This window comes from Bactrocera oleae, chromosome 3 (genome assembly GCF_042242935.1).
Source record: "Bactrocera oleae isolate idBacOlea1 chromosome 3, idBacOlea1, whole genome shotgun sequence".
In the NCBI taxonomy this organism is placed as follows: Eukaryota; Metazoa; Arthropoda; class Insecta; order Diptera; family Tephritidae; genus Bactrocera; species Bactrocera oleae.
In genome coordinates, this window is record NC_091537.1 from 134,337 (window position 1) to 146,466 (window position 12,130).

A 12,130-nucleotide genomic window follows, 5' to 3' on the forward strand; every position below is an offset into this window, starting at 1 on the left:
TATAAAAATACAAGATAGTAAACTTAAATTTAAGCCATTTGAAAAAAAAAAAATCGACTCTTTAAGAGCAGATTGTCTATAAGAAGTTATTTTGAAAAATTAAAACAAGCATATCGTTTATATGTATTATTAATATATTTTTATTATGTATGTATATATATTTAGTTATATATTTTCAATATTTTATATATGTATGTAGTCTAAATATTTTTATTTTGCATTTTTTATGCAATGATGGTAATGATAATAAACAAACAATTTTTTATATTCTTTAACATAATTTTCCTTTTCCCTTTCTTTATATTTCGCCTTTCATGTATCAATTAATTAAGTGTAAAGATTAATATTTGTTACAGTACACCTCATACCATTACTAAATAAAGCACATTGTTTTATTTTTTTCACTCATATTTATCAATACCATATTCAATAGCTCTTATAGAAAAAGGTGAAATGGGTATGAAAAAGTGAATATTCCATAAGCAAACAATAAATGTGTAATTTTCTAAGTTTTACTGAATTTCATATTAAACGATACAATGACCAATATTTGTTTAAGTATATACATAGACGCATACACATTTTTACTATACACGTTATAAGTCATATATATTTTTAATAAAATTTTCTCATCCATTTAAAAAAAATGAAATTGTTTAATTTGGTGGCCACAGTGCATCTAATAACCTGTTTTTAAATAATTACTTTTGATGATATTGATATATACAGATGCGTGCAACATAAAACGACATGCCCCTGTAAATATTTTGCATCTATTCGTAAAATACTGAGGGAATAAAAGTTATGTTTTTATTAGTTTCTCTCGAAAGTTGTTAAAAATTCTAGTAGGAAAACGTCTAAGCCATATCAAGACTCTTTGGTCTCACCTGCAAAAAATTAATGGGTTTGCTTAAAAATAGCGATCTTTTTTGAAAAAATGCCTTATTTAAAAACACATTAGCTGAACGAACCATTTATACTTTCTATTATCACACAGAAATGTTTTTCGAGATGCCCAAAAAATGGTTTTTTTGTTTTAAATATACCCATATCTTTCTTGTTAGTAAAACAAAGTTTTAAAATTTAACACGCAGATGAAAAAATTAACATATAATTGCTTCATCTTATCTCGTTGCTAATTAGTTGCACGCATCTATATATCATTTCTTTCTACATCTGTAATATATCTCTGTGTTATGATAAGTATCTTGTCAATAATTATGAATAAATCGTCGATAATAAAGAAATACTTAACCGGTATTTATATGCCATCTGTGTATGTACAATGACCACAATAAATGATTTTTTAATGCATAAAGCAGGAAATGGTTTCTGCTAAATTTTTTAAACTATGTTTAAATAAATAATTACATTCATTGTAAGTAAATATTTGTATTAGTTCGCATCATTCAGTCCAATGCATGTACGTAAATTAGATATTGTGTGGTCATTGTTTTAAAAAATTATATATTTATACGATTGATCATTATTCACAGGAAGTTAGTTCCCCAATTTTCCACCTGAACTTTTAAATGCACAATATAATGACGCCTTCAAATACTTGTTCTTGAAAATACATAATGTATTACAAAATTTAATTGTATGGTCAATACATCCGTATATCTCATTTTTCGCCGTTCAAGAAATTTTCATTTTCATAACTGGTTGATCATTTTTAACGTATTGTATACCTTATATACAAAATGTCGGAATGTAGCCATATTAGCCAGTCTCCAATATTTAGACAATCGAAATCAGCTTTTGACATTGGCAAATGTATGGCCAGTTGTGTGGTTACCCGCAAATTAAAAAGGTTTACATATACTTTGTCTTATTAATAAGTATGGATGCAAACCGAAAATGGTAACCAAATTTTTTTTTATGTAAGCAAACCAAATTCATACATATATATATACAATAATTTCAAATGATTAAAAACTGTACCAATAGCTTTCTCGTAGCTTTTGCTTTTACAACATTACAAGTTATATATCGTAAACAAGTGGATGTTTTCAAATCTTAGATCTTCATTCATTACACCATAACCGATAAAAAAAAATATATACAAACTTTTAATTAAATTACCTTTCTTTTTCAATCGGTATAAATACTATAAATTTCATTTCTATTAACAGTATAGTTATTCAATAATAAAAGTCCTCATGTTGGGGTCATGGTAAAAAGTCAATGCACATCCATCCAACTACTTCTATAGGATTAAATAGATGATGATTTTCAATAATAAGCCGAATATTTATGATTCATTGCTTATTCTTTTGGCCTAAGCTTAAAACTAAGCTACGTGAAAAGCAATAAAAATGGTGTTCCATTATAAGGAAAAAGTTAATGATTATAGACATTTTTCATTGGTCAGAGAAAATGTATAATTAATTTATATCGACAAATGCCAAAATTAAAGTTTAAGTTAAAAAAAATTAAGATATCAGCATTCATATGTGCCATGTACTACATAGATAACAATTTTTGGATCTGTAAGTTGTTGCCACTTGGGTAGTAAAAACGATATCGATAAAGGTTATGCATAACTTATCATTATTATTAGAACTGGAAATAAACATAATAAATAATTAAATAAAATATCTTGTTATAATTATAATACCAAAAAAAAAAACTAAATAAATTAAAAGTTTGAGCCGTCCTTTGAATTGAGAGGCCTAGAGGAGATATATAAAAAAAAAACTTCAACTTCTCTCTTGCTTAAATATGGACTTATATATGTATTTGTATAACCCAAAAAGATATATTACATAGTATGATGATATTTAACTAATAATTATAATCGATGTTGTTGTGCCATGAATGCAGAATATTAAGCAATATGGATATCGATTACAAAAATTATTTAGGTGCAATTTGTTAATGCATTAAAAAATTTCGAAATAAAACTATTTGAGTTTTATTTAATAATTTAAAGGAGAATAAGATCTTTTGTTAATCTGCGCCAAGCATACACAATCCAAATAACAATTGATATTGGTAATTTCTAATAACACATTAGTTGAACTGGTACAGTGATAATAATTTTTTAACGTTCCAATTTTACACACTCTGACTGCTAAAATACTTAATGAGTATAAACGGAGATATAACTGCATATGTATTATAGTTTATTTATGCATTTCCATGTAGATTGGGGAAAGCGGGATATATGTACATATATGTATTTATATTCAGATTATTTTACATACATTAAATTCAAGTTTATCTGAGAGTTATGCGTATCTAAATAAGCTAAAATAAGAAAAAAATATATAGAAAATATTGATGAATTGGAATATTAATGATAAAAAATAATAGGTAACCATGATAAGTCGTAAATAAATTTATTACACGAGAAATTTCCTTCTCACCAACAAGTTATTGTATTATACTGCAGTTATGGTATTATACCTGTGTTTTAAGCCAAGGTACAATTTTATAGTCGTAGTTAATTTTTCTAACAGCAAGATGAAGCTTTTTGGAAATGACACATATGAATTAACATTTGCAAATTTTGACCAGCAAATGAAGTAAACACCATATTTATTGGTTGTCTGCAGTTTGTCTTAATCTCATTTATGTAACGCTGTAGTTTTCACTGAAAATGCGTTAACGAATTTAAATAAACTCTCTATGGAAAATAAACTTAACTAAAATATGCATATCACAGTTGCCAATTGTGTTAAATATTTTAATTAAATTATAAAAGAAATCATTGTATTTTCGTTTCTATAGTTTGATTTCCAATGTTGAATAGGATTGCCCTTTAACAGATTACTTAGAATCAATTGAGAATTAGATTATAAACTTCCACCACCTTTGTATGTGTAGTATATATATATATGAACGTTCACACTTAGGTTAGAACATATGAGCTTTCGGTAGTTGAATTTCTTGAAAGAGTCTTAGCTTGTTTTTATTCATCGACACATTCACTATTTTAATCGTAAATGCATTGCTTTCTCGTTTTCATAAAAGGCTTGCATAATCTTCTTCCACAATAGTTATTTTCTGTCAAAATTTATCGCATTAGTGCTTTAACTAAGGTTGCAAATATAAATGTAAAAAACAAAAAGCAAACCATAAATAAAACTGCCTTTTCCTGATCGGTGAAACGTTTCCGGTTCGTATATATCGTAGTTAATTTGGTCATATATCGGCGTAATACACCATTTTGAGTATGATTGGATAAACCGATACCATGTACTAATAGTGCATTATTTGTTAGCGAATTATTTGAAGCAGCAGCTAAAAACGATGTCGTAGTTGGTGCAGATCCTACGGAATCTGATCCTGGACTTACATTTCCACCAAGAAATTGATGATGATGATGATGATGATGTAGTGGATCGTCACAACCAGCAAATTCCACTGTAGTCAATTCATTTGTCATTGATGTACCCAAAGGTATTAAGCCAATGGCATTAGGTCCAATTAGTATAGTGCTACCACTATTGTTACTACTATCGTTAATATTGGTGTTGCTATGGCCATTAAAACCGTTTGGGCTTGCAGCAGACGCACTTACTGAACGATGATGAAGACTGGTAATTGATTGTCTACTATTGTGGTGCGTATGGCTGTGAGAGTGATGTGTATGCAAGCTGTGAACATGATGTGCCAAGTGTGAATGGCCATGGCAATTCATGGAACCGTTGTTGCTGTTATTTATCCCTCTACCGCCTGTTCCAAAAACGCTGCCCATATTTCCTAATAAATTTCCATCGATATCGTCCAGTGCTGCAAGATGTGGAACTTGGTATCGGAATGCGGAAGTATATTGGCCAACTAAATCTTCACCAGATTTAGTAACACGAATAGGATAAACTCGAAATTGATACATGGTTCCCGGCTCAAGATTTTCAATTGTAAACTTAGTTTCTGGACCTCTGTAAATCTAGAAAAAATCAAAAAAACAGTTATCCAAAAGTTACATTTTTATTATTTTATTGTAAATATACGTTTTTCGTACTACCGACATCATTTACTTATTCATTTTCACAAATACGTTAAATTATAAGAACACGCTAATGTGAGATTTGCTTGTTTCAGATTTTAACTTAAGTACTGTAGTACGTAACGTTTGTTTTATTTACTATTTTTAAATGTTTAAAAACCGATCGGAATTTTAATTACATAATAAAAACAATATCCATACATACGAGTACATGTACATATGTATGCACATACACGTTTATCCGAATATACTAATTAATAATTTTTTTTTAATAAAAAATATGATTTTAAAATAAATAATTATCCATAAAATCGATAAATAAATGTAAAAATTTAGTGAAACTTACCCGTCTGTAGTCACCATCCTTACCAATTGCATACTGTAGTACGTATTCCACAGGATCATTGAAAGAATTTTTAGAATTTTGCCATTCTAGAGTAAGTGGTACACCTAAAGAGAGGTTTCCTAGGCCGGCAATAAAACTTGTAGGTGTTTCAGGAAGAATCCCGGATGGAACGAAACTACTTGCACTGCCGACACCGTGTGTTAGCAAACAGGCAGCTGCTCCTTCCATGGCAACCCTTGGAGCTTTAATGTTGCTCGGCAATGTAGGAGTCGTACTGAAAATATATTCGTCTGAAAATTCTCCGATTCCGGCGCGATCAGTACTTGCATATACGCGGAAGGTGTAGGCAGTACTCTCCTGCAACTTATTCACCTTACACATGCAACTTGTTCCCGAGTAAACTATCTGGAACTCTTTTGCACGTTGAACAAACATTTCTACATAGTATTTGATAAAATCAACGTTTTTACCATCACCCCATTTTAATTTTATAAAGTTATGACCTACTCCTGTACACTCAAGTGATGGTGGCGCCGGGGGTGAAGGTAATGTTGTAAATTTAGTGTAAGAAGAAAAGGGTCCGCCACCAATGCTATTAATAGCCTGCAAGCGAATTTTGTAAGTAGTTTCGGGCATTAAATCTTGGATTGTATATGTGGTATTTGCATCCGCAATGGTAATTGATTTATCTGCACATTCAATGGTATATCCAGTGATGCAAGCACCATTACATTCAGGTTTCGACCAATTTAATACTACTTTTTTTGCAGTAAATTCACAGTCTTTGATTTGTGGCGCAGCAGGTACTGCCGCTGGTGTACGCGCGTTTATGCATGTTGACCACTTACTCACTCCAGCCGCATTACTGGCATTCACGCGAAAGTAATATATAGTAAAAGGTGATAAATTTCGCAAATCGATACTAGTTTGCCCACCATGGTAACAGGTGTGGTATGCTGATGTTTGTGATGAATTTTCTAAACTAAGATCGGATTCATTTTCAACAGTTAAGCTTTCTAAGCGGTATTCCTGAATCGGTGCACCATTGTTACTAGGCTCTTCCCAATTTACTAGCAAATGCGTCGCCGACTTGATTATAACATTTAGATTTTCGGGTACGTTCGGAGGTGCCGCAGCTGCCGCGAAGCGAAACCATGATGACCAAGGTCCAGCACCAATGCGATTAATTGCACGAACCTGTACCTCGTAAGACCAACCAGGTTGTAGATCTTTTACCACACAAAATGTATCTCGTCCATGGTAAACAATTGAATAATCATTTGTTTTATTTGCAATAGCGTATTTATCATCTACAGAATGACGCATCTGTACTTCAAGTTCTAAAATGGGAGCACCACCATTATTTTCTGGTTTATCCAGTCTTAAAACCGCCGCATACGGACCTGGCGGACTGTCATAATAAGGTGGCGAAGGCGCCGCAGGTACTAAAGCTTCTGATGTAATATGGGCCACATCAGAATACGGACTAATGCCTGCAGGGCCTTCACAGGACGCACGCAACTGATACGTTGTACCTGGTTGAAGTCGATCACATATGCTCTCGGTATCAGTACCACTATAAATACGTTCAAACTTAGCACCAGATGTGATTTCGAGAAAATATCGAATTATTTCGGCGCCTCCCATATCTGTGGGTGGATCCCATCGAGCTCGAAAATGTGTTCCATGTATTTTTCCTTTCAGATGTGGTTTACCTGGTTTACCTGGTTTTTCAGGAGCTGTTTGGTAGGTAACCTCATTGGACCATGGAGAGCTACCCGCTTCATTTTCTGCACGTAACCGGAACTGATAATATGTAGCTCGTCGCAGTTCGCAACATTCATGACTCGTATCTGGACCATTGTAAGCGTTTAGGAAACCATGACCTGAATCGGGATCAAGTATTTGCAAGACGTAATCACCATCCTGTTGGCGTCGTTCCCACCAAAGACGAATAGTTGTAGAACTGCAGCTTTGGAGTTTCGGAGGCTTCGGTGCAATCGGCGGATTATTCGAGGTACAATATGAGCAAATAGTGGAATATAATGACATACCCACATCGTTGACGGCAGCCAGACGAAAATAGTATACAGTTGATGGCAGCAATTTAGTAAGAGTGTAATGCTTGCCTTTAGTTTTCGTTGCTTCGACAAAGTTATGATCTTCATTCTCAATATTTTGGAGTGAGGCGCGGGTAGATAGAGATAACCCGGATTTACCGTCGTCATATTCCAATAAATAATGCTGTATGGGTGAACCATTAGATGGTGGGTTCGACCAACGCAAATGCAACGAATTCTTCGTTCGCATTACAAGTTTAGGTGGCGTTGGCTGATCTGGTTCACATGGTGGAGTCATGAATTCGGATGCCTCAGAAGCTGTACCCTGCAACTTGTTATAGTATACCTGAAAGTAAATACATAATATATATGCTGCAAATATTGATACGCTGCTAGCATAGACAAACCTGAACTCGGACTACATACGTCTGACCTGGTTGAAGGTCTTGTACTATGCAATCATATGAATCGCCTTTATAAAGACTTTTGTATTTTCCGTCCTTAGCTCGATCACTAAGCAACACATTATAACGTAGATTCTTAGTATCAATTTGTGAGTCAGTCATTATTGGCCCTTCCCAAATAATTTTTGCTGATCGTGAAGTTAAATTAATTACCTTAAAAATATATGAAATAAAAAGTTTGATAAATTTTATGTTTATTGGTTTAATGGAAAACTCTATTTTTACTCACATTCGGTTTTTGTATAGCAGATAATTGCTCAATAATCAAAGCTTGAGTGTCCTCCTCATCTGCGAAGATATTTGAATTAAACTCTCCTTTATCTCCTTTAGAACTAGCTATTTTGACACCATAACTTAGCCCACTTGGGGATACATTTGGTGCTATGCTTCCATTTCGTTGCGTAGTTTGAGAGTGCAAAATGTTTTTTTTTAATGGTTGCCGCAGTGGAGATGTATCCTGTTTTAGTTGGACAAGACTTTTATTGATATTAAGAACACTTTGAACAACTCCTAATCCATTGTCACTCGAACTTTTTACAGAAGAATTTGAATTAGCTGTATCCGATGGCGAAACCCCTGAAGTTGCAATAACGTGATCGTGATTATTTGTTCCATTGACAGGGCTACTGTTTGCAGAGTTAACTGAAAGATTATGATACCCGTTTAAGTCGCTACAACGAGGAGGTGCTTTATGTGTCGGTGTTGACATACCAGAATTGTTTAATAAAATAATAAGATATAAATTATAGATCGTATAAAGTTCACTTCAATAGATTAATACTCAATGTATGAGAGCATAAACATTCAAAGTCGTAAAAATGAAAACAATTATTTGGTGTAAAAAAATTGCCACATTTTAATTGTTAAAAATGTTATAACAATTAAAGAAGGTCTATGTTCCGATTTTCAAGGATCAAAGCCAAAGGGACGAAATTTGATATACATATTATGTATATGAGAAAAAAGTCAACCAGAGGGGCGGAAAATATTATATTGGAGATATCGGGCTAAACCAAGGCTCAATTTTTATTCCATTTTAAGCGTAATTTTAAATGATACCCTGTTTGTGGGAATTTTATACATTAAAAGTGAAAGAAACAGGTGTAATTTAATATTGTGGACGGGAAGTAGGTGTGGTTGTGATCCATTTAGTGGAGTAGTTGCTGAAGTACGGTATTTTACATAAAAGTGGGCGATTTGACTTCCATCATCCCATTTTTATACTGATTCATATGCATCCATACCGTATAATCCTTACTTTAGGACTGAATTCTGACGTGTTAGCTTATTGAGTTATCGCTACGGTGCTGGAGGGAAATGTGTCCAGCAAGTTTCGTTGAAATAGCTTTAGTAGTTTGTTAGATGTGTATATAAAAATTATCAGGGACAACTTATAGAAACTTCTCTACCCATAGTTGCTCCTTTCTACTGTGATATTCAAATTATCACATTTGTGGCATAGTTATCTATCACTATGTATATTTTTGTTACGTTTCGTTTCATCGATATATCTCCATTTTTACTGAAGTTACTCTTGCACGGACAGACGTTCGCATGGATTTCAACAACAGTTAAGTGAACAAAATTATTATACTCTGTGAAACATACATATATAAACTACAAAAAGGTAGTAGTAAATAATAAATAATCATAGGTAACTACATACGTACATACATATGTAAATACTTTGTATATGTGGTACATATGTACATATATAAATGTTTGAATAAATTCACCTCTTATTATATATCCTACGTAAATTAACTAAACGCGTTGCAAAATAAATACTCACTCATTTCCCGTTGTTTCTCAAGTTTCCTTAGTAACTTTGTGTGTTGTCGTTGGGTACGCTCGTCTTTATGATAGCTATTAGGAGGTGAAGGCGAATGTGATAAAGTTTGAGATCCTGTTTGCTGTGGTTGTGTTGTCGCTTTTTGATGTTGAGAAAGTTGTTGCGTTTGCACGTGCCCACTTGTCAGAGTGTGGAAATGTGCTGGCCCACTACCTGGGTTTGGAGCAAATCCCGCAGGAAGGGTTGGGTAGAATTGAGAAGATCCACCAGCCTGCATCTAAAAATAAATATAATGATAACAAAACTTTAGTGCTTAATTAAAAGAAATAATTTTATTAATCAAGCCTATAACCATGCGAATATACTATGTGAAGAATCATGATTCATCAGAATTTTTAAATTTAATAGTGCACCAAGCCTAGTATTTACATATGTATGTACCTATGTATGTATCTAAACTTACAGTTACATTAATTTCAAAACTGATTTCCGATTCATATGACAAACGGTGTATTAGTTTAGCAAAATTAAATTGATTGAATATGTGTTTTATACATTTGACGTGGCCTATCTTTGCTTATGTTTTCTTCTTTGTAAATTGCAGTGTTGCCAAATCACACAAAAATAATAAAAATGTTACAGATCACATAAAAAAGTAATTCATTATTTATTTAGTACACAGAAAAAGAAAGTATTGTCATATAATCAATTTTATTGTTTGAAATTACTATAAAGTAAAGAATTTTTATTTATTTATTTAATATTTTTTTTAAGTTTATAGTTTTTTATTCCCAATGCACTTTTTTTATCCTAGCTCCATAACAAATCCCATAAATAGTGTAATGTATCTTTTAAATACATTAAAGTGTTAATAAATTTTCCTTTTTCTTAAGAGACATTATTTCTTATAAGCTCCCTTGACACGGATGAATATTTGCTCTAAATCATTGTTTGTTATTGCAATTTGTTCTGTATGGAGACTACGTTTACAGGCGATGAAGACACCACCACCACGCACCTGATCGTTGATGAGAGAAACACGGTCTTTACGGTAAATACTATATGTTGAATCAATGACTTCACCATCACATATGGATGAGTGAAGCCAGGATTCCGATCCGCTAATGCGGTTTGAAATGTTGAGAGCTTTGTACGCAGACCTCTGACGTTCTGGTAGCACATGTGGACGTAAGATACTTTCTTTTTGCTCGTTGAGCGCAAGAAAATTTCTTTTAACGATTCTTGGGACACCATGGATATATTTAATTGTGTTACTGTCATCACCACTCTTCACGATTGAATCAAGCTCTTGACGCAAAATTTTTCAGATAAAGTTGTTGAGAGGGAGTTAGATCAGTCTTGAAAATAAAACCTGAGTTTTCGTCTGTTGGTCTGTATTTGATAATGGAAAGTGCATCGGCTGCTGAGCGGGTGGTAATGTGAAGAGGACGTGTACGTCCAGGTGTAGGACGACCCAGTCTACGTAACTTGAGTTCAGTGGCCTCATCATTGAGACTGGGAGGCAAAGCTGTGACTAACTTGGTTCTGTCATCCTCTAAACGGTCCTTTTCAGCAGCTTTATCATATATATGAGTCACAGTTCCAAACTGTTTCTTTTTTCTTAATGCTGTTGGCGATGGATTTAAACTCATCGGATGAAAGGTTGGTGCACTTTGAGTGAAACCAACGTCGACAAGCCGCACATTGAATACTTGGCTCCGTTTTATCCCGGATTATGTCTGAGCAATAACCACAAATCTGTTGTGTTGTATTTACTTTTTTGGGTGGCATTTTGTAAGTACACGATACAGGAAAAAAGATATGTTCCAAATAATTCCGGAGTAATTTTTTATTTTCGTGTATTATCAATTCATTCATTCACTCTATGATGTCTAATTCACAGTCAATGTTAATATTTGTTATGCTCTTTATTATTACACCTCACAATATTACGTCGCACACACCTTTCTTTGTTGTACGAAATTCAATTATGGTTTGATATCAAAATTTAATTGAACTTTTCTTTGTACATCCTTTATATTTTCTTATAAGAATTATTATATATCTTTTAAGGAAACATATATGAGGCATTAATTTAATATTCTTTCACTTTTATATATACGATTGATGCAATATTTTCAGATATTACGGAGTACTTTTCACTATGCACACTGCACATGTTATGTCAGGGTTGTTATCTGCGTTTTCAAACTAATAACAATCCTCTTTCAGTACACATCCACATGATGATACGGTGATAATATTTTTTAAATCAGAAAAATGCAATAAAAAACATTATGCGACCATCAGTACCGCCAACGATTTAGAGAAATAAAAACAACTCATCATTTCTTTACATCTAAATCGCTTACTCACATCAAAAGAGTAGAAGTCTGTTATATTTTTCGATTTTGGTTTATGTTCAGGGCCGGTGCGTGACAATTTACCACCGTAGGCAAATGCAAATCCTCCGCCCCTCCTAAGTATATTTTGCCTTAACAACAAAATTTA

At 33.0% G+C, this 12,130-nt stretch overlaps 1 protein-coding gene across 6 annotated transcripts in view; it reads right to left on the reverse strand.

Moving 5' to 3' along the window:
• Positions 1–113: 113 nt before the first annotated feature.
• Positions 114–12,130, reverse strand: part of mtgo (miles to go) — a 30,429-nt gene continuing 18,412 nt past the window's right edge. For 3 of the 6 annotated variants that reach the window (XM_036369693.2, XM_014230976.3, XM_070106858.1), the window contains 5 exons: positions 9,620–9,896; positions 8,057–8,514; positions 7,771–7,980; positions 5,304–7,709; positions 114–4,897 (listed from right to left, as the gene is read on the reverse strand). In XM_036369693.2, the coding sequence (XP_036225586.2) occupies positions 4,022–4,897; positions 5,304–7,709; positions 7,771–7,980; positions 8,057–8,514; positions 9,620–9,896 (4,227 nt within the window). In that variant the 3' untranslated portion in view covers positions 114–4,021. The remainder of the gene's footprint in view (positions 4,898–5,303; positions 7,710–7,770; positions 7,981–8,056; positions 8,515–9,619; positions 9,897–12,130) is intronic. The other 3 variants (XM_014230973.3, XM_014230975.3, XM_014230974.3) reach the window with 3 other exon arrangements.